At 42.4% G+C, this 27,874-nt stretch overlaps 1 protein-coding gene and 1 pseudogene across 4 annotated transcripts; both read left to right on the top strand.

The window, feature by feature from the left end:
• Sec20 (vesicle transport protein Sec20) lies at nt 1-27,874 on the top strand. 4 transcript variants are annotated; one of them, XR_013897706.1, is made up of 7 exons: nt 1-128; nt 5,346-5,452; nt 9,182-9,295; nt 12,712-12,837; nt 19,477-19,672; nt 24,064-24,273; nt 26,806-26,908. XR_013897706.1 is itself a non-coding variant. In XM_080274184.1 (6 exons), exons 2-6 carry the CDS (start codon nt 5,372-5,374, stop codon nt 26,994-26,996), a joined length of 708 nt encoding a protein of 235 aa, XP_080130310.1. In that variant the 5' UTR covers nt 1-128; nt 5,346-5,371; the 3' UTR covers nt 26,997-27,873. The 4 variants fall into 4 exon arrangements, 3 of the variants coding, with proteins under 3 accessions (XP_080130310.1, XP_080130312.1, XP_080130311.1); XM_080274184.1 differs by lacking the exon at nt 24,064-24,273 and having other exon boundaries at nt 26,806-27,873; XM_080274185.1 differs by lacking the exons at nt 1-128; nt 24,064-24,273 and adding an exon at nt 562-633 and having other exon boundaries at nt 26,806-27,873.
• Nucleotides 13,409-13,527, top strand: LOC145402455 (5S ribosomal RNA; annotated as a pseudogene).

The following is a 27,874-nucleotide window of genomic DNA, read 5'->3' as shown; positions in this document are numbered from 1 at the left end:
ATCACGTGACTGAACATCCAGTTGGTTCAAACAAGTCGAACCGAATTCTCTGAGTCTGATCTCTGGAACCGAAAGGGGCTGGCGTAACGTGTGACAGGTTGTGGGTCTCTTCATCGTCTTTGTCACTGGTACGTTTTAAATAATGTGTAGACAGGCCAACATAATTCATTAGCGACAGAATCGGAGATTCATTTGCATTTTGCTTGGAATATAATAAATTATACACTTCAGCCGATAGTATTGTGTGTTTGCGCCGATCCGACGGATCACAAACAAACCTCATGTTGCACTATTTGACCATCAGTTCGTCAGATTGTTGGGTTAATATTACTAGTAACCAAAGAGGCTACTTCGTACCTCGAGTGCAATAAATGCATGGTTATATTTGCTTGTATATTTGATAGTAGTAAAGGTACGCTTTATTTGAAGCAGTAGAAATACCTTACCAAATCAGCCTGTCAGGAATATAATTAAGCTCTTGTGTTTAGCATTAAACAAAATATATATATATATCATCATCATCAGCCGTTGAGGTCCACTGCAGGACCGGCCTATCCCTATCGAAGCAGGGATGATACAGCCAATGTATCTCTACCAAGTGGCTTAGGCTGTCTGGTAGAGACTGTATGTAGGGTGAGAAGTGCTTGTGAGTGTAATTGTAGTGTTGGAGTTGCTTTCGATGTGTATGTAGTCTGTGAACCAAGTGTAATCGGCCCGCCTTAAGCCGACTGGGTGCAAGCCTACTAGTATGCGACACTGGATCAACCACAGCACCCCTTGTGTTCGCCAGAGTGGTCAGTGGCGGGGTGAACGCTTCCCAAAGTTTTTACAACTCTGGCGGGGAGGCGGACCCCTGCCCACCAGCATGCGAGACGCACACTCTACCACTGTACCACAGAGGCTCCATATATATATATATATATATATGTATTAGTAGCTTCTGTTTTGGCATAGGTCTACTGTTAAAGCAATATAGTATTCTGTTGCTTCTGTTCTACATACTCAAAAAAAAAAAAAAAAAAAAAAAAACTTTTGGGTAAAATTATAGTTTCTGCCAAAAAAAGAATTATAAGATGTTGATCCAGTATTTCCCTATTTTAGGCAATCTATGGCATTTTTATCGCAAATTATTTTTATTTTACCCCAGAAGATAACCGAACCTAACCTTCAAGAGTAAAATCAAAATAATTTGCAACGAAAATGCCATAGAAGAAAAGTGTCTTGGAATTTTCTAAAATACCAAGAAACGGATCAAAATCTCATAATTCTGTTCTTGGCTGAAAGTGTAATAATATCATTTTTTGCTTTATCAGATTCTGTGGACAGCATTACAGAGCTATTAAATTAGTCTTGGAGTATTTTGGAAGAGTGTTTATCCTAAAACTTATCTAACTCAATTCCTGCTCTGAATCCCAAAACCTAACCTAACTGATGGTTAGAACCATCACTAAAAATCTTTAAAAATCTTGATGCCTATTTATCCTAGAGCAAAAATAATGACCCCCTCCCCCACAGCCTCAGACCTCATTATATAATGCCATTGTAAAATCAGTCCTAATACATCAAAACTTATTCAGTGGTGTTCCAAAATGGCAGATGTGTCATTGGCAGCCAAGCTGTCATCCATCTGTTCTCAGTGTTCCACATGGCAGTGTACCTACTCACACATTGCTCCCTATCCATGACATTTTGATGAAGCATGGGATAACTGTCATCCCCCAGCTGCCCTGCTCACCAGATTTGGCTCCTGTGGACTTTTTTTTTTTTTTCTTTTTGTTTCTCAGAGGTGAAATCCACCCTGAAAGGATGCCAGTTTCAGAAGACAGAAGAGACAAAAAAATTTGCTAAGTGCACTAGACACACCTTAACTCAAGCATGCGTACCTTGATGACCAAGTGGCATGGTGTGATGTTGCTAGTTTTAGGTTAAAGCTAAAGTTGCCAATACAAAGCACTCCCATTGCGATCGTGCCACACTAGCTAGTTGGTGTGCTGTTTAAAAGCTTGGTTTCTTTTTGGACAGCCTTCGTATATGAAGTTTCATTTATGTAGTTATTCCATATTATTAGTTAATAACCAGACAGTATACTAAAGCAATTACTTTATCACAAAAAAGGTACAAAGAACGAGGAGCCTGTAACAATATGTTCGCTCTGCTGCATACTTTCCCTAACACTCACACATTACACCACCCAAGAATATTTGCCGAGTTATACACAAATTACCACAAAACTGATAATATAAAGCATATAACTGAACAGCATCTAAGGAGGCATTAAAATGAGGAGTAAACAAACCTGTGAGTGTGGAATCAGAAAGGGTCAACTGTCTGACAACTAGGCTACCAACCCTCTGCTACACTTAACCCCCTCTCCACTTCAGAACACACCCACCAACCCCTACCAGTCTTACTTCAGTATATCCCCCCAAAACTAGGTCATTCAAATTATCCAGGGTTGTTACTTTATACACTATACTGGACTGTAACACCTTCTCCATTAAGATGAAATTTATGGGTAAATTTTGGTGAAACCTAGGTAATATGTGAACTTCACACGATACATTCTGGACAATGCACCGGCCAGTACATTATCTCTTCCTTTTACACGTCGGATATGGAAAGTATATTCTTGAAGGTACAAACTCTATTTAACTAACCTCTGATCCCTGTCTTTAAACTTCCATAAAACTTCAACAGGTCATGGTCAGTATGCACAACCAATGTGCTTACCCCAGGTCAAGTCCAAAGCATGCCAAGTTTCTCTCTCTCTCTCTCTCTCTCTCTCTCTCTCTCATGCATGCATGCATGCATATAAGTTCTCACTATTACTACTGTATAATCATACTGCAGATGTTTTACTCATAGTTTTTGTTTACTCCGTATTGCTTAATTCTAGTACTGGTACCAGTAATAATCTGCCAGAACTGTTGGAAATATAAGGAAAAAATTAGTAAAACATTGAAGGTTTTGATGATCTCTGGAGTTTTCAGGTGAGATCAGATCATGTAATTTGAGTAAAATTCTGTGTACACTTAATTTGGATTGGAATCATGGAGGTGGTGGTGACCATCATCCACTCACATGATGTGGTGCTGCCAACTTCTTCCTTAGCCTTTATCATTCTTTTTCTGTGCTTGCCCTCCTCTCTCTCTATTTCTCCCATCTTTCTTGTCACTTCTTATTGCTTTTCTTTCCTTTACAGTTGGCTTTACATTGAGTGACAAGCCAAATGGTTTCCTGTAAACCAAGAAACCATTTACAATGCTGGGTGGTAACCATATAACCAAACCATACGTGCTCCCTACGTGTCAGCAAGTGGGTTGGTGGAGGGTTAATGCCCCTCCCTGTAAAACAAACACTGTAACTCAAAGTCAAATGGCCACCCCTTACGGGATTATGGCGTCTGGCAATAGATAGATAGATAGATAATTTGAATCTGTGTCTTGGAATCTTGGAACAGTGTAAAGTGATGACTCTGCTTCTCAGTGACTACTACCAATCATCATCATCATCAACATCCGCACCTCCTATCCCACCCGAGGGCAGGGTGAGGAGTAGCAATGTCCAGACAGCCCAAGTTTGCCCACTCCAATGGTCCAAGCTTCCATTCACTCATCATTCAAGCCTCAGAATCCTGGCTCTGTCTGAACAAATATTTAATCATTCGTCATCATCATCATCATCTGGACTTCCTTTCCCACCATAGGGCAGGGTGAGGAGTGGCAATGTCCAGACAGCCCAAATTTGCCCAGTCCAGTGGGCCACGCATCCATTCATTCATCATTCAAGCCCCTGGAATCCTGGCTCTATTGGATATGCCAAAAACATTCACCACGTTTTGTAGCTTCATATTAACGTATCCGATGGAGTCAGTCCGGATGCTGCCACGTTAGAAAGGGGTGCCAAATCCCTGATTATAAACTTCTTCTCACAACATTCATCCAGCCTGCTTGATCTCTTGTCAGTCCCCTAGCCTCACCGACTTCCAAACCCCTCTTCCTCACATACTCAACGATCATATCTCTCCACCTTCTCCTTGGCCTACCTCGCCTCCTCCCTCCTTCAGATTCGCTCAGATATACCTTTTTCACCACTGTATTATTATCCATTCTCTCCACATCACCATACAATCTCAGTACACTGTCTTCAATTCTAGTGTCCACCGACTTCCTCGCTCCACATCTTTCACGAATCACATTATTTGGTATCCTATCCACCCTCTGTACTCCACATACATTCCTCAGCAGTCCCATCTCCACTGCTTTTACTCTTGACTTTTCATTTTCATGCCACACCATAGTCTCACATCCATATATTGAAGTTGGCTCTAACACTTCTTCATGTAAGCCTTGTGCTGCTGCTGCAACACTCAAGCCTATGTTTCTTATCAAAGCCTTCATAGCACCAGCTACTTTTCTTCCTTGTGTCACTCTACTTTCAACTTCATTTGCACATTTTCCTCTCTTTTCTATCACTGCACCTAGATATTTGAACTCTCTCACCAATTCCAGTCTCTCTCCATTCACTGTAGCATCACACTGGGAGTCACCTTCTCTCTCAGTAACCATCACTTTACTCTTTTCTACATATACTCTTAAGGCACGACGCTCACAGACATCAGCAAAACTGTGCACTAGCCTACCAAGTTCTTGTCCTGTATTTGCAAGCAGTACTGCATCATCAGCATACAACAAATTTGAGATATTCCATCCATCACCATTCATTACCAACGCCAGCCCTCTCTCCATTACTCGTGTTTTTACTTCACTTATCACCCCGTCCATATGTATGTTGAACAACCATGGGTACATCACACAACCTTGTCACATGCCCACACTGATCGTGAACCATTCACTTAGATGCCCATTAACTCTTACACATGCATCACTACCATCATAAAAACTCTTTACGGCACCTAGCAGCTTACCATCTACACTGTACATGCGCAAAACTTTCCACAATCCTTCTCTGTCCACATTGTCATATGCTTTTTCCGGATCCATGAATGCCATGAACACCTTATGATCCTTCTCACAAGCCTTCTCTGCCATGTCTCACTGTAAATATTTGATCCATACATCCTGTTAATAATGCAGCATTATCTGCGTCCAAACAAGTAAAGATTTCCCATACATGTCAACCTGATTCAGTTTCACGTATTGCACTTACTGTTCTCATATGAATTCTGTTATAATAATATTTACAGTACACGTGTATTTGGATACAATATCAGTATCCTGGTGACATGACAGTCCTGCTTCACTCTCACACTCAGACATCACACTTATCATGTAATCTTTTTTCACTCTCACCCATTTTCAGAGGCTGATGTTGCTCTTTTGCAGTAGTGTGCTATGAGTTCAGCAGAAGGATGGAGGAGGAGAAAGTGTACCTGAGTGTGGTGCGACAGGACATTGTCAAGTATGACATGCTGGTGAAGAGCCTTGTTCAGGTCAGTGTGGTTGGGAGGAGGTTGTAGGATTGATTGATTGATTGATTACAGTAAAAAGGTCATGGGAGCGTAACAGCATAGGTAATTGCCACCAGTGTATGTGTATGTTGTGTATGTGTGTGTGTACGAAATATACATAGCAGGTTGTTGGGGAGGGGGTTGTGTTAGAGAGTTATCTCTGTTATATGGTGCTGGAGATGGTGTTCTCACCATATGTTGAGAAACCAGGTAACCTACCTGGGAATAATGCATGCATACTTCCGTCTTCTTGTTTTGAATGTTCATGTTCTTGGAAAAATGGTATATGGTCCTCTGCCATGCCCATCCATTCTGCCCACAGTACCTATGGTATCTTCATCGACTGTACAAGTATTCCCTCCACCACGCCAGCCTGTTCCACCCACTCCTTGTCCACCTCACCCCATAAAAAATTATTCCCCTTTTCAAGGGGTTAACACTGAGTGACAAGCCAAATGGTTTCCTGTGCACCAGGAAACCATTTACTACGCTGGGTGGTAACCATATAACCAGATTGTGGTGCCTGGTGGTTTATCCCGTAGTTAAGGTGCTCCAGTCGGATTGAGCCTGTGTAGGTTTATATCCAAGGGGTGGTTGGGGTTTATTGCTCACGTAATGCCACTCGGGTGAGTGAGCCTGGTCACTCTCATCTTAAATGTCAGTACCAACTTGCCTAGCCCCGGGTTCCTATGCTCCTCATGGGGTGACATAGGATTGGATGATGGATAGAGGGATGGAAATCCCTTTATCACAGTGACAGCATTTATATTTTTTGTTGTTGCTAAGATCAGATGATTTTATTCAACTTGAGAAAGACCTTTACTGTAGTTTTGGAGTGTTTACTGAAGGCTGTATCTAACACCACCTCTTCAAAATGCCTTACCATAAGTTTAATAAACTTCATCTGTTAGTAGCATGAGGAATATCTTCGACAGAATAGAAATTTTTACTATATTTTTGTTGATTTGAAGAAAGCTTGTGGCGGAGTCCTAAAGATGTGTTGTAAAGTGGGATGAGACAGCTGTGTGTTGATGAAAGGATCGTTAGGTTGTTAATGAAACTGTATAAGGGGGTCACTATATGAGTGGAGTTAAAAGAGAAATTGTCATTCATAGTTGGTATGCATCACGGTTCAGTGTTGAGTTCCTGCTGTCCAGCTTGGCACTTTAAGCATTGCTGAGAGAATTTAGAAGTGGATTATCATGAGAGCAGTTACACAATATATGCAGATTATTTAATGCTTGTTGTTGAGAGCAGGGAGGAGGCCAGAGAGAAGTTTGGGAGGTGGAGGGATGAGATGTAAGCAAAGAAACTGAGCAGAAATATTGGTAAAACAAAATCCATAGTCAGTAGGGGTGAGATGGTTTTTGTCATGGAACAGGGTGCAAGGCCTTGTGTAAAACTTGTAATGGATGGGTTCACAAAAGATGCACTGTGTTGGAAGTAGATTGTAGGATGTGAGTAATTTTCAGTGTGCAGTATGAAGGGGTATCCAGGCTGTGAATGATAAAGTGAAAATTGGTGATTGAGGAGACGGCCACTTGGAGAAGTTTTGTTATCACCAGTGCTAGAATAAGTGGATGGAAAAATACAGGAAACTGTTGTCTCTCTTCTTCATGGAGGGGCTTTCCTTAGTGCCCAGGTTACACTCTGCAAAATGTTTGAGAAATGTTGTTTGGTAATGAGATGATCTGTAAGAGAAGAGGTTACCTACTGATTGGAATACACTGGAGTGAGATTGTTGATGGATGAGTAGGGTCTCACCGAGTGAAAGAACTGAGATTACTGTATTGTAGGAGAAATTTGACATAAAAATATTGGAGTGGCAATGCAAAACAGAAGACTGATATAATTTGGTGTGTGGAGAGGAAAGAGGAGGGTGACTGAGGATAGTAAGAGTGGATGTACCCAGAGGCAGACCAAGGAAGATGTGGAGTGCTGTTCTGCATGGAGACCTCCTGGTTATGGAACTTGGCAGGAATGTGACTGAAGACTGAAACGTGAAGAGTTGCAATTGTATGAGAGGACCTGTACATACTAGCATGGTCACTGGTCTGTCATCATAAATGTATACATAAATGGAACTCAGGCAGTCGTCTCCTGAACTCCTAACTTCCTTTTTTTCCACAGCATCACCTCAATAGGTAGCCTAATGAAAGTCATCTCTAGACCAACAAAAATGTAGTAAAAGATTCTTTTCTTATTCAAGAACTTTTCTTGGAGTTGCCCAAAAGTAAATACAGTATTGCATATTGGGTCCACTGAGCAGCATGAAAGAAAATTGTATCTCATTAATATTCCCACTCTTGCTAATCATGCATAACAAAAGTCTCCATAACTTTCAGTGTCAGATTGAACAGTTTCAGCTAACCTGATTGAGAGTATCACCCTTCCTCATATTAGCATTCACAGTCATGCTAGTCAGTCAGTCATTTTGTATGCAGCATACATTCCTGTAAGCCAGGAAATCATTTACAGCGCTGGGTGGTAACCATATAACCAACCCATTCGTGTTCCCTACGTGTCAGCAGGTGAGTTGGCAGAGGGTTAGTGCTCCTCCCCGTAAAACAACTAACTCAAAGACTAACGGCCACCCTTTACGGGATTATGGCGTCTGGCAACAGATAGATAGATAGATAGACATACATTTATCATAGCATACAGTATATCAAACAAGTTTCTAATCTCATCCCTATATCCCTTGATGCTTTCAACATTTGGCTGCAACACGAGACATATTACCAGCTTTGTCCTTTTTTCAGCATAACAGTTGCCGTAGCAACAGTCCGAAAATCAGTCTGTGGCCATGGACCTTACACTGGTTGATTACTACTGACTACTGTACTTTCCTAATTTCATCATTATTGACAAACTGCCCTCTAATAATATCCATCGTTTACTTAATAGTTTCAGGCCCGAACTTCATTCCAACCATTGTCACTCTTTAGCATCCTTAACCTCAGACTTTGCAAAGTTACTCAGTGGCAAGTAAAGTCTATGAAATGTAGATGTTGTCCTGAGAGATTTAAGGGTTAATCTTGATAGTTTCTTAGCCCTTGAACCTTGATATATTCCATGGTGATGAGTAAAATCATATGACATTAGCCAGGGTTTAATAGTCATCAGTGAGGTTTAAGAGTTAATGAGAGTTTCTGAGACAGCAGCTTAGCTATATACCATACACCTCTGTTTTGATTCTACATTGAGCTACAGAGTACTCCTCCCTGTCACCACTCCTTTCACATTCCCCCAGATGTCCTCCCTTCAGTATTATTGCAGCATCCATCCATTTTATCAAGCGCTAAGACACTTTTTGCCTTGATGGACCCACAGATTATAGTGATGGCTTTCAGACCATTTTTTAGACCACCATGTTACTTTTTCACACCACCAGTCTTGGAACCTTGTCTTGCAACACCTCGCTTCATCTCTTTATAGAAAGATCCTTCACTGTCTGGTTCTTGATCTTCTACACCACTGTCTTCAATTTTCACACTGCCCTCCGTGGTAGATATATCTTTTTCTTTGCCTCTCAGTTTCTGTGAGGATAGACAATAGCTAGAGTGAATTTCATGTGATATAATGCAGCCAGTGAGAAGGTCGAGAGACCAGATTTCATTTCACATCATGTGCTTCATTATTAGTGTAATATGATTGGAGCTTACCTTCAGCTTCACATTAAGATTCATTAATGCTCATCTAACTTTGCAGGAGATTCGTGAGCACACTGGATCACAGGAGGAACTAGATGATCTTGGATCTCTGGTTCGGTCACGGATCACCCAACTTCGTGAGCAAATTGAGGAGCTGAAGAGACTGGCACAGGTGGGTGGGGAAAGCATGGCCATTAACACTGTCACGGTGGTCACATACTTTATATTTTTGCACGACAAGATTATTTTATTCAGCCTGAGAGATCACCCAGCTACTAAAAGAGTTAACTGAAGGGTGTATGTAACTCCACCAGTTTGAAATGTCTCTCTCTTAAGGCAAGTAAAACTGATTGTAAATAGCAAGAATAAGATAGAACACATGTTAACAGACTTAAGAGGTTAACTGGAGCCTTATGTATGGAAATGTATGGTCAGTCTTCATTCAAGGTGGTTTTAATGATTGTACTGTATTAAGTCCTCTTTATCACAGCCCATTAGAGCATCCTTTAACCACTTGACTGGCCCATTCAGCTCGATGGTGTAATTTTCATTGTATTCATGATACCATCGAATGATCATTCAGTATAGTTTAGACTTTTGGAATGGGAGGTGTTAGATATAGCCTTCACTAACGTTTACATTGTGACTACTTCTCTAGAACTAGTCAGAAAATGAAAGAAAAAAGTGCCATTTTAGTAAAAGGGTTAGTATGTTGCTGCTGGTACTGTAGTTGATACTTCTGTTCATTTTTTTTTTTTTTTCTATTTAGTGTTTTTTTTTTTTTTTTCTTTTGTGCTTCTCAGTTTTTCTTCTGCTGAACCTTTTCTTTCGTCAGTAAATTCTGTTGCACCCTGGCCCTGATGACTCTTACTCACTTGGGTAAAATATATTAATTCAGCAGGAGTACAATATTAGAGTTTTCCCAACCATGAGATGGTTAATGGTGACAGTATTAACACTGAGCCTTCTGTATTCACTGTTAACTGACTAACCCTTTCACATACCGATGATGGCTTTGGCTCTCATCGGCTTCTGAGGCTTAGACGTTCGGATGATGGCTTTGGCCTTCATCTGAGCATCTTCCTGTTCATTTTCATTTTTCTGCAGTACTATTGCTCCAAATACAATAAATTATACATCATTGGAAGGGAAATTAATTCAGCTGTGTTATGGAGCAAAAAATATTATTCTGTCATGAATAATTTTTCTTTGACAGAGTTTTTTTTTTTTTTTTTCAAGTAAAGTGTAAAATCGTTATGTGTTGGCTAAATTCTGCTCACTTTTTTTGCATTTTATTTTGTGTATATTGCTTTTTTGAACATATTATGATAAAGTACAATTACTAAGCTTCAAAATGAGACTAAATTGAGCTCTCTATGATGTATAGTAACTTTTCTACGAGTGGTAGTAGTAATACATCTCTGCACAACTGCATGTTGGCTAAATTCTACTCGCCTTTTTTGCGCTTCTTTTGCGTACATTGCTTTTTTGAACAAAATATGTTAAAGTACAGTTATCAGGTTTCAAAGTCATTTTGTGGCATTTCCTTGCACTTTTTTGTGTTTGATTCATTTATAAAGGCTCCAACATTTTTGCATGCATCAGCCTTGGTCACCTAATAATGGCTGTTCATGCTGCTCGATCTCTGGCATCCTTCCTATTTAGTCCATAATCCTTGAGGTCACACTCTTGACCTTGTCCCAAATCTTTTTCGGTCTGCCATTTGCAGTCCTACCCCCAATATCAACACTTCTCACTTTCTGCATCCAGTTGTCATCCCCATCCTCTCCACATGCCCAAACCATCTCAATCTACCTCTCCTCACCACAATACCAATACACTCCAGTCCCATCCTTCATCTTAACTCTTCCATCATAAACCTAGCCCCCTCAGGCCTTGCATTCAAGGACACACCACACATCCACCTAGTCCTTGTCATTTCTGTACATCTGAGCCTGCGAATATCCTGTTCCTTTACTACCCAGGTTTCATTACCATACAGCGTTACACTCCTAACACATGCCATATACAAAAATCCCTTAGCATGGAGAGAGAGCCCTCTCATTGTCAGGAGAGGCAACAGCTTCCTGAACTTTTTCCAACCATTCCTCGCACTAGCCACAGAGCTCGCTCCAGGTCCACCTTCTGCACATAACACGTCTCACAGGGAACAGAACCCTTGCACACACTCAAGAGACTCACCAGCATGATCAGTTCTTTCACACCTGACAATCTCCACATGCTTTCCCCTACACACCGCACACAGGAAATCAACATTATCTTGCAGTCTGCCTCTAATACCACAACATCTCATATGCACCTACTTATCACAAACACTGCACAAGATGAAACTACTTCCCTTGCGCTTGTGGCAAGCTGCATATGGCCACTCTCCCTCTTTGTTGACAGTACCACCACCAACCCTAGATACCATCACCTTTGTTTTATCTGCATTTCTTTCAAGTCCTTGTGCTGCATATCTTCTCTCCATTTCCTAAATCCTTCCTTTGCCTTCCTTTCATTCTCTGCAGTCAACACCAAATCATTGACACACAACATCTCCCATGGGAGCCCATTTCTTAAGTCATGTGATTGGGCTTCAAGCACCATGATAAACAAGGGACTCAAGACGGACCCCTGATGCACACCAACATTCACAGAAAACTCATCACTCAAATCTTCACTCACTTCCACCTGGGTGTGAGCAGCCACATACATAACCATTACTTCGCTAACCAGCAACTCCTCAATCGCAAGCTTTCTCATAGCCCACTTCACCACCTCCCTAGGGACTCTGTCAGAGGCCTTCTCCAAGTCAACAAAAATAAAGTACAGATCCTTTTTCCATCCTGTATATTTTTCCTTAAGTTGTCAAACAATGAATATGGCATCAGTGGTCCCTTTGCCTGGCTTAAACCCAAACTACATCTCATCATAATTCACTCTTTCTCCAGTCATACCTTCTAAGACACTCCATTATCTCCATTACTGGTATCTGGTCCATAAATTTTATGCATCTATAATTTCCTCTTTCCAGGGCATAATCTTTCCCCTTGTACACATTTACACTCTCACTTTTCAGCCAATCATTTGGGACAACACACTGATAAATAATCATATGCATCAAATCAGTAACCAACCCCACTCCTGTATAACCTGAGGCATTCAGCATTTCAGCAGCCAATCCAGACACACCTGCCGCACCTGCCTCCTGCCTATTGCCCTGCTCACAGCAGCAGCGTCAATCAAAGGCCAAGGGCCAAACTCTGGATCTGCTGCCTCCAAACCTTTCCACTTCCAGGATCCTCATTCAGCACTCAGTTAAAATGCTCTTTCCAGGTGTCTTTAATATCCTCACTGTTTACTACTATCTGCCCTTCATCACTCTTCACACACTGCTCACCTATGATGGTTCAGTTTTCCCTTTTCATCTGATTGTGCATGTATGTTTTGTCAATTGAGGGTTCCATGTACAGTTCATTTTGTTGTTCATTTAACTGAATCATATTCAGTTGTTGGTCTAATTAATGTTATACATAATTTTATTTCCCATCTTCATCAAGCCTATATCTGTAAATCTGAGTGCAGGAGGAAAACAGTGAGAAAGAGCGTGTCGTGTTAGTGGAGGAAGCTGAAAGAAGTGATAAGGTCCTCCAGGACGACCACCATGCCTTCAGAAATGCACTCCTGACTGCACAGCTTGCCATTAACCAGGTGCAGTTGTTTTTGGTTTTTGTTGTTGTGATACCAAGTTCACCTGAATGTGATCCCAGTGGACTGCAGGCTGAAGTTGCCCTTCTGTAGTCCATAACACCTTTTCAGGGTATAGGGGGGAGTTGAATTCATCTAATCTAATCTAATGTAGCATAACAAAGCAAAACATACCATGATATAACATAGGATATAAACAAGTGTAGCCTAGCCATAGGATCTAATGCCACTGCAGTTAGCCAGATATTTGCAGCTAAAATGTTTCAGCACCAGATAGATTGGTTCCTGTTTTATAACAACTTTGACTTAGAAAAGCAAAGACAGAATTACAAAGTAGAAGCTCTCTGGTCCGAACCCCTTTAGTACAGACTTCAATTCATCCAGAGAAAATTGAAACAATATGAACTAAAAAAATGTTTTAAAAATAATTCGAAGATTACTTAACTACCCATGTGGAAAGTGACCATAATTTTGGGGGGTTTCAGATTATGCCAGGTTGCCACAAGGTTGCCATTGTTCAAACATGTGTGAGGATTCATTTTATATATATATATATATATATATATATATATATATATATATATATACCACGTTGAGTACACCACTTCCCGTCCGATCAGCGAAGTTAAGCAACGTTGGGTCTGGTTAGTACTTGGATGGGTGACCGCCTAGGAACACCAGATGCTGTTGGCATAACGTTCTCCCCACGTGTCAAGTGGGGTTGGTGGAGGATTAGTGCCCCTCCCTGTAAAACAATTAACTCTAAGTCCTTGGCCACCCCGTTTGGGATACATGGCATCTGGCAATGAATGAATGAATATACAGTAACCCCTCCAATATCCGGATCAATAGAGCCATAGGCAGGTCCGGATAGTGGTCCTGTCCGGATATTGGGCCCCAGCTTATGGACTAGTACTTACGGACCCTAACTCTGAAAAACACCTATACAACTCCCTCTGGACATGCATAGCACCTATTTAAGACCCAAATCACACCAATAAGGGACATAAAAGACTGATATAAATGCAAAAGAACCATAAAATGAGGTTTTAGAGGTGAGTTTATACAATATTAAACATTCTGGGTACTTACAAGTCCCTTGGTCTTGGACTGGTTTGAATCGCCAGTTTGCAGTCCACAGTTAATCCTCTGCACTCTAAGTTCTAATTTCTTAACACTGCACAACACTGTAAATTCCTGTGTGTTCTAGTGGCAAGGTATTGCAGTTTATTCACTGTTTATTCACAAAAAACAAGCACCTGTGGCTTGCACTGTTATGAGTATCTGCTCTCCATCGGAGTTAAGCTGTGACTGTTGATGTTGGTGGGGTAACAGAGTTGCCAGATCGCAACAGCCACATTACCAATCTCCTCAACTTTCATTGTCAAATATAACTTTTCATTACCAAATTCGTAAAGCTAGCATATATTCTTCACTAATTATATATACAAGTGGAAATACATGTAATCACTCTCCTTATAACTAACACCATGTTGATTATTTTCACACTCTGTAGGGTAGCAGATTAATCAGAGAGAGCAAACAATCCACCATCTCCATCCTGTGTATCCTCATACATGTGAAAAATCCATTTGGTAATGCATTATTCTAATGCATTACCAAACGAATTTTCATTACCAAATTGGCCCACACTTGGTAATGAAAAATACCAAATGGCAACCTGACAGGGGAGGGGGGAGGGGGAGGAAGGAAGGGGTGAAGGGACCATGGTGTAACAGCTGTTTGGCGCCAGGCGGGAATTTCAAATTATGGGAGGGAAAAAAGTCAGATTTTTTTCGAATTTTTTGCAGTTTTGGGCCCATTTTGGGAATATTGGATCCCAGGAGGATTATGTCCGGTTAGTGGGGATGTTCGGATATTGGGCGTTCGGATATTAGAGGGATTACTGTATATATATATATATATATATATATATATATATATATATATATATATTCATATATACAGTGATTCCTCGAAATACGAAAACTTGATGTATGAATTTCCGTTGGTACAAAAGTGATGAATGTAGGACAAATTCCACAATACGAAAGTATCTGTCTTGATGGTTTGAAAAGCGATACGAGAGGAAATAAGAAAAAATCAAAATAGGCGCGCTGCACAGCGCTGCACTCACTTGCGGCGAGAAAACGAACTAACCCCTCTCTGGTAAACACATTTTTGCGCGCTTCTCAGTCGAGTCACGTCCGTCCTCTTCTCTCAGCTTCACTGTACGTTACGTAGTTTTTCACTGTACTTCCTTGTTTCGTATTTTTGCCATGCCTCCCAAGTGCCCTGCGTCATCTCCAGCATCCAGGGAACCAGCTACCAAGAAGAAACAGCACCATACTCTGACTCTGGAGAGGAAATTGGACCATCAACAGCTTCAGAAACACCTGCACCAGTCGAGGAAGTACCAGAGGAGCAATAGGGTCCCACCATGTGACTTAGCACCATATCAACAGCACGAATCTCCAGCCACAGCACAGGTCTATATTTAACTGTACAGTGTACGAGTACTACAGTAATTAGTTGTGTTTTATTTTTTTATGTCTGTACAATAGTATAGTACCGTATACATGTATTGCCTACTTTTAAGTAGGAGGGGTAAAGTTTAAATGGAGGGTCCAATGGCATCCTGGAATGCATCCCCCCTTTATATGTATACAGTAATCACTCCAATATCCGACGTAATAGAGCCATAGGTAGGTCCGGATATTGGGCCCCAGCTTATGGACTTGTACTTATGGACCCTAACTCAGAGAAACACCTATACAACTCCCTCTGGATATGCATAGCACCTATTTAAGACCCAAATCACACCAATAAGGCACATAAATGACTGAAATAAATGCAAAAGAAACATAAAATGAGGGTTTAGAAGTAGGTTCATACAATAATAAACATTCTGGTGACTGGCTCCTGGACTGGTACTTATGGACCCTAACCTAGCCTAACTTAGAAAACACCTTCCTACTGCACATGCATAGCTCCTAACACCCTATTGACACCAATAAAGGACATTAAAGAGTGAAATGAGGTAAGTATAGTATGGAAAAAAGTACAGTATGAGACATTCTGCCTACTTACAGCAAGTCCATGGCCACCTCGATGAATAACCGCCTCCTCTTGGACTCTGACAGTAAGAAGGATTTCCTGAAGCACTTGCAGTACACTGTTCCTGAAGTCTTGCACTGAACTTAGTCGCACACAGAAGTCCGTTCTCTTCACAGTGTGCACTCTTGTCTAACAAATGCTCCATTGTAACTTACTAAGTGTTGCACTTTAACTTTTCCCATTCTTATAATTTTCCAAAGCCAAAACAAACAAGTCTATTTACGTTAAATTTTTTTTCAATTGAGTCTTTTCTCTCACAACTGTAAATCCTTAATACAACACACTGTTTTTTTCACTGCACAACACTCTAGATTCCCGTGTGGTCTAGTGGAGAAGTTCTTGCTGTTTATTCACTGTCAGAGTCCAAGAGTATCACTGGCAGGTGACCTAGGGGTGCATCGCTGGGTCGTGGTGATGGCTTACCCACTGCAGACGACTCTGAAGACAGCCGCAACCTCACGTCGAGTGGTGACTCCACTGTGGCTGATGTGCTGGGCTGTGGCTCGGAGCATGAGGGCCAGTCTTGGGGAGGCAACGGAGTGGAGCCAGGGCTGGGCACAGCGGTGGTCACGGGCCTGAAAAAACTGTCAGTGGTTGATTGACGCAATGACCGACGATTCTGACGATTGATGATGCGCTGCCTGAAAGCACGCACTTCCTCCACAAGTCCCAAGGGCCGCATCTCCCTGTCGCAGTCCGGGTGTTCCAGGTAGTCCAGGATGAACTCTAGATGTTCTCGGAGTGCGCTCAGCTTGGGGATGGCTGGAGTAGTGTCCTGCTGAGAGGAGTCCGCGTCATCGTCGCCTTCCTCATCGGAATCTTCAAGTTCAGTACTGACACCTGCAACTGAAGACGCGATCTCGATATCAGACAACGTCTGATACCCAGGATCGCCCTCGTCGTCATCCAACCACTCACGAACATCGTCCACATCAACATCGTCGCCTTGCATACATAACCGTGCATGGAAGTCATCCACGTCAAATCCTAGAAAATCGTACTCCACATCCGTTCCGAGAAGCAGACGAGACCAACCATTTTCCAGAGTCTTCACAGGGACTTCCTTCCATGCATTAGCCCAGTTGTACAGCACAGACTTGATGTTGTAGCAGCGAAGGTTTTCCAAAGTCCGCTTTCCTCTTGTGTCCCATCCCTCCCTGCGCTCGTCCTCATCCTCGAGAACAACCATCACCTCGTCCAGGAACTTCCAATGGTATAGGCGCTTTGTTGCCACGATTGCTGCTTGTTCCATTGGTTGGATGAGAGCAGTCGTATTAGGTGGCAGAAACATGCACCTAATACGGCCATTTTCAGCAACCAAGTCCTTGTCGCACGGGTGGGCAGGTGCATTGTCGAGGAGAAGAAGGGCCTTTACCTGGTCGCGCGGGATTCCCAGTGTCTTCGTCTGGTAATGGATGACCTCCTTGATGTGGCGGTGGAGCCAGTCTTTGAAGATCACAGCTGTAAACCATGCCTTCAAAGAATGGTACCAGACGACAGGAAGGACATCCATCACCCCACGAAGGCACCGAGGCTGCTTTGCGCGGCCAACAACAATGGGCTTAAGCTGGTGCATGCCGTTAGCATTGGCACAACACAAAGAAGATATCCGTTCCTTGGAGAGCTTGCGGCCAGGTACACGCTTCGCCGTCTCCTCGGCTAGAGTGTTCATTGGCAGCGAGCGATAGAATAGGCCAGTTTCGTCTGCATTGTAGACTTGACCGAGAGTGAGGCCCTCCCTGTCGATCAAGCCCTTCACCTTGTGCCGAAACTCGTCAACTCCATCCTCGTTAGCGTCCAATGCTTTGCCATGTGCTTTACGGTTGGTAAGGCCATGCCGTAACTTGAACGCAAAGAACCAACCCTCAGATGCCTTGAAGTCTAGGGCGTCGTTAACCCTGGCGAACTTCTCAGCAGCAGCCTTCAGCTCCGTTCCACGTACCATCACACCAGCAGCACGTTGTTGTCGATACCAAATCAACGTGGATCGGTCGATTTCTGCAAACTTGGGGGTAAACATAACCTTCCTCTCCACGTTGCGTTTGCTTCTCGACGAGAAGTCAGCCGTGTACTGCATGAGTTTGTCTCGGGATCTCTTAATATCGAACAAAGTAGACCGGGCCAGGTTAAACTCGTGGAGAATGCGGGAAGAAGACCACCCCACATCTACTTTCTCCAATATCTCCCGTTTCTTCTCCAGAGTCAACACCACTCTCTTCCTTTTCTCAGGTGGCGGGGGCATCATCACACACACTAAGAGGAGGCCCGAGAGCAGCAGGAGTCCCTGGAGCAGGTAAGGTACCACCACAAAAGCGATCACGTTGGCAGCCATAACAACGAGCGTGCACTCGCAGCGAGAGACAGGCGGAAAGTGGGGAGGATGCAGTGGCGCTCTATTGGACGTCGGGGGAATGATGCGCCACAACAATGCTCTCCCGCGCTGCGCGCGGCAAGTTCAAATTACGGGCGGGAATTTTTTTTTTTTTTTTTTTTTTTTTTTGAATATTGGATCCCGGGACGATTATGTCTGGGTAGTGGGGATGTTCGGATATTGGGCGTCCGGATATTAGAGTGATTACTATTATTATGCATAACAGATGTTTATTTAATTGTCTTGGGACGAATCGGTAGAGAGGCGGCTTGCAGTCCTGATGGACCCATGTTCAAATCCTGGCTGGGGCAGGGGACAGTTTAAGGATTTGAATTTCATAAAAAGCAGACTTTCCTGACCTACCAGTTGACCCGCTGACATGTCGTAAAAATACCCCCGCTAATACCAATACACCAGTCCTGTATGAGACAGCCCTAGCATATATTCAATATGTACTGTGGGTGTTAGTGCCAAAGTGGTGACATGTGGAGGTGTAGGAGGACTACTGGGCCTTGGGATAGGCTACTGCCCCCAAGATATAGGTCCTGAAGCCTTTGCCCAGAGTTGGACACACACACACACACACACACACACAAAAAAAAAAAAGACTGATGGTGGGATTGTATACAGTGCTGCTGCTTCTTCTCGACCGAGTTTGAATATATGTCGGAGATCGCATTCTCCAGTGACCTTGACTGGGTACCAGCGAGACGGGCAGTGGTTTTAGGTATAGGTTAGCTTCTTCTGCAGCTGTTAGGCCATTTAGATTGGCATTAAACTTTTTTTTGGACTCATTTGGGTGGCTTAGAACTTGGTTGGGGAGGAAACCCAAGGCTGAAAAATGAATCTCTATACTTTACATGTTAAATCTACCCCGAGATACGATACCCCGCCCAGCAATGTGTTTTTACTTAACCGATTGCATTGTTAAACCAGGGTATGCTGGTATAGAGAGAGAGAGAAAGAGAGACAGACAGACAGACAGAGACCTACATATACCATTATGTAGACAACTGGGGATGATCGTATTGGTTTGGACAAAATGTTGATCGGGACTGCCCATATAGTCCGGACTAGAGAGGTTCTACTTGTATCCTGTTCCCTGCTTGCCATCCATTGGCACTATTTGATATTATACTGTTTTGATATTATAGAGAAGCAAAGATGAACTGATGACCTCGAGCAGGAAGGACAAGAATGAGGTTAATGGTGGTGGTGTAACGCAACGGGAGCGCATGAACCGGGAGATGCTGCTCAAGAATTCCACCCAGCTCTCGGATGATCTGCTCACAGTGACCCGGCTCATTAGGGACAACACTGAGAAGAGTCGCAAAACTGTTGACAGGATGGGTGAGTTGACCCTCCCTTACTTGCAAAATTGTTAAGATTTTTCTTTTTTTATTTTGTGGTTGAAATGTACCAGAGCTAGAGTTGTTTGTGAGGTGTTTGGCTTGGTTTTTAGTACAGGTTTTCCAGGTGGGTATCTTTTAATTAGGATATGGTGTGCATACTAACCCTTTCGTACACGGTGATGCATTTAGCATCACTAGGGTCTTTCCTCATAAATGCACAGTGATGCGTTTAGCGTCATAAAAGCATAAAAAATTTGCCAAAAAATAGTTTCCAGTTGATTGGCGTCATAGCTTGCCTGGTACCCGTGGCAGCGCAGACAGGTTTAATAGTATCAAGCTGGCTGTCACTGGGGAAGGTAGCGTGCATTCCCTTGTTCCTTTCATTTCTCTATTACCCCCAACCCAGGTGCATATCATATTTCACTGTACCAGTAGTCTGTCTGTCTATTCTATCTATTGCCAGACGCTTCAATCCCTCATACGGAGTCGCCACAAACAAATCGCCTCCACGTCACCCTGTTCCTCGCCATTTCACTGCCCTGCTCCCAATTCACACCCCCCTCTCTCATATACCTCCACTCCATCCCTCCATCTCATCCTTTGCCTTCCCTTCCTCTCTCCCCCTCCACCTCACTCACATACACTGTCCTCGACAGTCTCTCACTCTCCATCCTCTCCACATGGCCAAACCACCTCAGTGTATTTCTCCTAATGCTTCCTATCACATCCTCATCCACACCACAATGCTCCTTCACATCTTCATTTGTCAGTATGTCTCTCCATGTGACTCCACAGGCTTCTCTCAAATAACTCATTTCCACTGCTCTCACTCTTGACTTGTGTCCCTCCAACAACATCCAAGCTTCACTTCCATACGTCAGAGTTGGTATCACAATACTGTCATGTAGTAACTTTTTCACTTTCATCCTGACTTCCTTGTTTCTTATCACTGCCTTCAAGGAACCAGCAACCTTTCTTCCTTGTTGTACCCATTCAAGCACTTCACCCTCCAAACTTCCATCCTTAATTCATCACACTGCCCAGGTACATAAACATACTCCCATTTTCCATTTCCTCATCATCCGACCTCACTGTACATTCACTGATTTCACCTCTCTCGAAGATTATAACTTTACTCTTCCCTACATTCACCTTTAAATTCCGTTTCTTACACACTCTCCCAAACTCATCTACCAAGCCTTCCAGCTCCCCTTTATCTTCACTTAACAACACTGTGTCATCTGCAAACAACAGTACAGTACAGGGAGTTTCCAAACACTGCCTTCTTTCATTAGAGCTACTCCAACATCCACTGCCTTGTCTTGTATCTCTTTTATAACCCCATCCATATACAGATTGAACAACCATGGAGACATGACACATCCCTGTTTCAACCCAACTTTCAAATAGAAAAACTCACTTGGTTCACTATCCACATGCACTGCGGCCTTAGCACCGTCATACATACTCTTCACAGCATTCAACAACTTCCCATCTACTCCATATATTCTTAATACTTTCCACGATCCTTGTCTATCCACCCTGTCATATGCTTTCTCCAAATCCATGAAGGCCACATACAACTTCTTTTCCTTCTCTAGACACTTTTCCACTAAAGATCTAAGAATGAATATCTGATCCACATAACCTCTTCCCTTCATAAAGCCTCCCTGTTCTTCTCCAACTGATTCCTCTGTTATTTCCCTAACTCTGTCAATAAGTATCCTACCATATACTTTGCCTGTTATACTAAGAAGACAAATGCCCCTACGATTACAACACACTTCTTTTTCCCCTTTCCCTTTGTACAAGGGAATAATTGTACCTGACTTCCAATTCTCCAGGACTCTACCCTCCTCCCATGCCAATCTGCACATCTTCCACATCCATGCTACTACTATCTCTCCCCCCATGCTTCAGCATTTCACCACACGCTCCATCAATTCCTGGGGCTTTCCCCATTTTGACTTTCTTCAATGCTTCCACAACTTCCATCCTACTGATTTCTTCCTGTCTTCTCACCTCCCTCCCTCTCCCAGCCATTCCCCAGCTACTTATACTCACATTACTTTCATTCTCTATGTTCAGCAATTCAATAAAGTGCTCTCTCCAACTCGCATTACTTTCATTCTCTACGTTCAACAATTCAGTATAGTGCTCTCTCCATCTGCTCACTTTTTCTCCCTTCTCAACTAATAATCTACCATTTTTATCTTTCACCCCCCTGCAAACTTCATTGCCACCCTGTCTGACTATCTTTACCTCTTTCCAGAACATTTTCTTACATTCCCTCCACTTGACACTCAAATTCCTTCCAAATTCCTCATCCACTCTCTTCTTACTCTCTCTTACTAATCTTTTCACCTCTCTCTTCCTTTCTGTATATAACTCTCTCTTCCATCTCTCAACTTCTTCCATGTCCCTATGTCTCATCCATTCATTGTATGCTTTCTTCTTTTGTGCCACAGTCTGTCTCACCTCTTCATTCCACCATGCTAATCCTTGCACCCCCTTATGTCTTCTCTTCACATATTTCCTCTGTGAATACCTTGAACACATCTTCCACTTTCCCCATCTGCACCAATTCATATTTACCCAATCGTTGCTCCGCTTCTCTCTTATATTCTGCCTTTTTCTCATCCTCTCATAACCTTTCCACTCTTCTTACATCTACTCCTTCCTCCCATCCTTCCCTTCTTCTATTTCTCTGTTTTACTTGGACCTTGATTCTGACCACCACCAAGTGGTGGTCAGAAAGGCCACTTCCCCAACCTTTGTATGTTCTTGCATCCATTACACATCTTCACATCCTTTCATCCACACACACACAATCAATCATTGCCTTCCTTTCCTTTAGTTCACTATCCACCCTTCTCATCACTCGCCATGTATATCTGTGGATCATTTTGTGCCTGAAGAGGGTATTGGCTATCACCAACCCCCTCCCAGCACAAATGTCCACCAAAGCACTGCTATTCTCATCTATCTCAGCAGGCACACCCCACTCACCAACTACTCCATCCACCTTCACATTCCCTACTTTACGATTCATATCACCAATCAAAAACACTCTCTCATTCCTTTCAAACTTTTCCATGAACACTTCTACATTTGTCCAGAACTCTTCTCTCACTCTGCTTGCATGATCTTACGTTGGCGCATACACGCACACAATTGCCCACATTTGTAGTCCAACTTTCAGTCTTACCCATACAATCCTTGAACCAACTGATCCACACTCTCGTATATTCTCCTTCCATCTGTTACTCACAACAATACACACTCTTTCTTTTGCCCTCTCATTCTCACCTACTCCTGCACATATCCCCTATCCATACTTCCATTCTCTCACGCTCTCACGTCGCCATTTAGTTTCAGTTAATCCACATACATCCACTTTCACATTCTCAAGCACCTGGACAATCTCTCAATCTTTCGCCTCATCATTTGCACCCCTTACATTCCATGTTGCCATCTGTATCATGTCCTTTGTACCGTGTTTAGTCTTCATCTTTTGGTCAGTCCTGGTCCGAGGCTTCATGTTCATATTTTTAGTTAGTTGTTTTCCGGGGAGGGGCACTAACCCTACGCCAACCCACTTGCTGTCACGTAGGGAACACGTGTCGGTTGGTTATGAGGTTACCAGCCAGCATTGTAAATGATTTCTTGGTTTACAGGAAATCATTTGACTTGCCACTCGATGTAGAGCTGCCCTAAAAACAGGGTACCACTACGCTAAGTGGGTGGATGATGGGTGCCCCCACCTACCAGTAGTGCTTGTGTATAGTTTTTGGGGACTGTTGTGATTAGATTTGGTGTTTGCAATAGGAAATTAGGTGTTTGTGAATCGTTCCTGGCCGTTATCAACCGTTGGCCCAACGAAGATTGTTCAACTGTTTTTCACCGTGGCCCCACAACTACACTGCCTCTACCCTGCACCAAATGTGAGTATTCAACCATAAAAATAGTGACTGTGAATCATGTGAATATAGTGTGCAATACTTAATGAGTAAGGAAATGGTGAAACGTGCAGCAGCTTTAGGGGGAGGCGGCAAACTGCCATACAGTCACGTCACAGTGTTGTCATGAACGGAATAATAGCCACAGTGTTGATTAAATCATTGTCTTATAGTGATATATCTGGAACAGTGTTACAGTTCAGTAAACAGGGTTACAGTGCAATGAGTGTACATAATAAAATATTGGCTGGGGAATGTATCACATACATCTTACAGCCACAGCACGCTGTTGTCATGAGGGGGATAAAATAGAGGAGTTTTATTGATATTCATTGCTATTGTTATATTTATTCTGTAATCTTGTTGTGTGAAATAAATAAGCATGAGTATTACAGTGATACAGTAATCCCTTCAATATCTGATGTAATAGAGCCAAAGGCATGTCTGGAAAGTGGGTCCTTCCGGATAGTGGGCCTCAGCCTCCTGAGCTGGTTCTTATGGACGCTAATCCAGCCCAACTTTGAAAACCACCTAACTCCCCACTGGACCTGCACAGCACCTATTTAAGACCCTGTTCACACAAATAAGGGACAGAAAGCTTGAAATAAATGAAAAGGAACCAGAGAATGAGGAATTAGAAGTGAGTATGGAAAATATTTAGCAGTGTACAGAGTACATACAATACGTCCGTGGCCGTTTGTGATGAAGGTTAACCCCCCTCCTCCAAGGCTCTGGCAATGGTGAAAATGCTCTTGAAGCATGTACAGTTATCCAGTGTTGTGCTGCACGTAATCCTTTGCACTACGAATTATAATTGTTTAACACTGCACATTCTGTTCTTAATTGCACCACGCTAGTTTCAAGCACCACTTTGCACTCTGTACTTAATCTTTGCACTCTGAAATTTAATTTCATAACACTGCACAACACTGTAAATTCCCGTGTGGTCTAGTGGCGAGGCATTTCAGTTTAGTATGAGAGAATATTGGTTTTCACATAGTAATATAGGCAATATAAGCATTGTTTCACTCATGAAACTCATCAACATAGGCAATATAAGCATTGTTTCACTCATGAAACTCATCAACATACCTGACCTTTTTTTGGCGACATTACCTGATCATCATTTCTGACTGTTTCTTCCTCTAATGCTATGTAAAGTTTGTCCTCCACATTGTCATCGATTGGGAATCACTCTGGCCCTGAATTTCGTATCGTGGCTTGACATGTCTTTACTGGCCAGGTCACTGGTAACAGGTGAATTGCTGAGACAATGGCGTGCAGAGGGGGGGGAAGGTCATGCTGGGTAAGGCATTGTCCCTGCCTGGCATCTTGTAGAGGAAGGTGTCCCGTGTATACGTACCAAAAATCACTCGTGAAAATTGAAAATTGTGCAAATTAGGGACCTTGCAATTGATTCGCGTTTATGTACGTCAACGGGATTGGCAGTGACAAAATGTGTGGACATTAAATCACGTCGACGGGATGCCGCGGGTTAAGCACACACAAAACTTTAGTAAACAGAGTATGCCAGAATCAGTGGAACTCCTCCCTCAGCCTTATCCTCCCCACCATGCCCTTAGGACAGTACCGAACAGACTCTTCCCTCCTCCCCTGGGCCAGATCCCCTGACAGACCTACTGACGTCCTATTGACCAGGCTACATATAGGCCGTGTTCCTCTTTGTGTCCACCTGCGTCACCTGTAACTCACTCCTGACTCTTACTGTCCATGGTGCCATATGGTCGACGAGACAATTGACCACTTCCTTTTAGACTGTCCTCGTTTCCATCCATACCATATGACTTAACATGACAGACTTGTAGCAGAGGGGATCACCACCTTTACCTTCCTGACCCTACTGTCAGGTCTTGGGACTTGACCCCCAACTCTGAACTACTTCATCACGCCTACCTGGTTGCATTCTATGGAATCGTGGGCGCTTCACCTCTGCCGCTGCATCAGTCTAAACCCGCCCTGGCTCACTGCTAGGGTGAAAACGGCTTAATCGTTGTCCTCACCCTCTAAACATGAAACAAGAACAACAATATTGCTGATCCAGTTTCCAGTTATTGGGGTATTAGGAAAAAAGTTAATATAAACATGTGGACCATGAACCAATTATCATTTAATGCCATTTATTGCTTTACTGTATGTGGTTATTGAGGAGTTTCATCATTGTGATAGTTTGGTGCACCAGTTAACCACGATCAGAGAGGTTTGACTGAACTGGAATAGACTGATGTTTACGCTTGTCTCTGCCACTGACACTTGCATCTTATAAGCCATAACTGGGGTTAAATGTCAGTAAAATTAGATAAAAATCAGTCAGAATAAAGGGATCACCACCAAGACAGGCAGTGTAAGCAATCCAAGTGATAGTACACAACACTTAACACTATTTGTAGCTGCCTGGTGAACAACTGTAGTCTGGCAAGCATGAGAATTTCGAGTGCCCTCTCACAATTTTGTGCAGATTAAAAGAGGTACTGGACCAACCAGTGCTGGAAAATTGGTGTTGTACCTGTGACTGCTACTGCTACCACTACTGAGAAATTAAGAGCAGTACTGTATTTAAAAAGGGGAAAGAAAAAAAAGAAAAACAGCAACAACATACAGCAAGGACTTACTGTATTCAGTTTGGAGCATCCCATTAAAGTAACTTTAAGTTCTCTTTATAAGACACTGTATTTGTTATTTGTTTTTCTCTTAAGTGAGCAGTAAATAAAATATTGCCTCTTAACACGTCCTTATTGTATTATGTCAATTTGACAGTTTCCTCAGTTTACAGTGGCATTAGTAAGGAAATTGTTGATATTTTGGAACATGTCAGTTAACTCACATCGTAAATGTAAGGACCACCTTGCCTAGCCCTGGGCTTCTGCACTTCTCATGAGGCAACTTAGGATTGGATGATGGATGGATGTCATTTAGGAAACAGTTAACCCATTCAGACTGAAACATTGTTTTCATTGTTTTCTTATTATCTTCTGATAGATTTTTCCAGCTTGGGATCAAATTTTCAGAGTAGAAAAGTTTGATACAGCCTTAATAATCCCCATAGGATAAAAGAAGTCTTCCCAAAGTTCAATAGAATCATCTGGTAGTAGCAAGGATAACTAAAAATGACATTACTTTGATTGGGTCTTAGTGCAGTTCCCTTTATTTCCAGTGGAGGGATCGCAGACAATTAGTACGACACAAGAGGAGCTGAAGACTATGGGCTCGGAGATTGGTCAGGCTCGCAAGATTCTTAACAAGTATGGGAGGCGCGAGAACACGGACAAGTTACTAATTTTCCTTGGCCTTGTGTTTTTTCTGGCATCATGTCTAGTGGTTCTTAGAAATAGGTTCATTTTCTAAGAATGTATAGCTGGTAACTTGTTTTTGGTGGTACAGGTATTTTGGTGTAATCTGGGCAAGCTTTATATATATATGCAGTATATATAATTTTTTGTACCACTGAAAGCTGTTATGGAATATCGTGAGAAACAACACTTTATGTGTGCTGGAAGTGACTGTCTGTCTTACTGTGGCTTGTGTCTAGTTTTCTTTAGCCCTTTTAAACTCAGGCTTTCTCTGAAATTAATAAGATTGCCTAGTTTTAGCCTAAATAAAATGTTTAAGGTTTGTGCTGATGGTTTGTTTACTCATGTACAGGCACAGTACTTGCAAGTGTTAGCACCATGTTGGTTCATACCAGTGGCATATATTAACTCTGAAATATACAAACATTTCATATACAACACTAAGCTTTCATTTGTACTTCATAGTATCAACACTTCTTTGTGATATGTGTTTGCCAACATGTGGAAAAGCTAATTTTGGCTGTCACACTCTCTCTTAGTGGAGCAGGGTTGGACTGACAAGACAAAATGACATAAACCATTAGATGTGATAGTCTGTAACTGAGGTAATTTTTAACCTCTGGAAACCTAGGATTTCCCTCATCCTACTGATTTCTTCCTCTCTTCTCACATCCTTACTTCTCGCAGCCATTCCCCAGCCACTTATACTTGCATTACTTTCATTCTCTGTGTTCATCAATTCCTTAAAGTGTTCTCTCCATATCAGTTTTCCATCCGCTCACTTTTTCTGTCTTCTCCACTGGCAATCTACCATTTTTATCTTTCACTTCCAGACTAACTTCTTTATCACCGTGTCTAACTCTCTTTACGTCTTTCCAGAACATTTTCTTTAATTCACTCCAGTTTACACTCATATTCCTTCCAAAATCCACA

Source organism: Coenobita brevimanus, chromosome 57, assembly GCF_032717465.1.
Source record: "Coenobita brevimanus isolate Jiangsu-jjx chromosome 57, ASM3271746v2, whole genome shotgun sequence".
In the NCBI taxonomy this organism is placed as follows: Eukaryota; Metazoa; Arthropoda; class Malacostraca; order Decapoda; family Coenobitidae; genus Coenobita; species Coenobita brevimanus.
Note: the sequence above shows the minus strand (reverse complement) of the source record. Positions and strands in the feature narration are given on the sequence as shown.

Coding starts and splice junctions, on each gene's coding strand:
- Sec20 (XM_080274184.1), top strand. CDS start 5,372: ATGGAGGAGGAGAAAGTGTACCTGAGTGTGGTGCGACAGGACATTGTC. Junction 5,453..9,181: donor TGGTGAAGAGCCTTGTTCAG/GTCAGTGTGGTT, acceptor CTAACTTTGCAG/GAGATTCGTGAGCACACTGG. Junction 9,296..12,711: donor AGCTGAAGAGACTGGCACAG/GTGGGTGGGGAA, acceptor ATCTGAGTGCAG/GAGGAAAACAGTGAGAAAGA.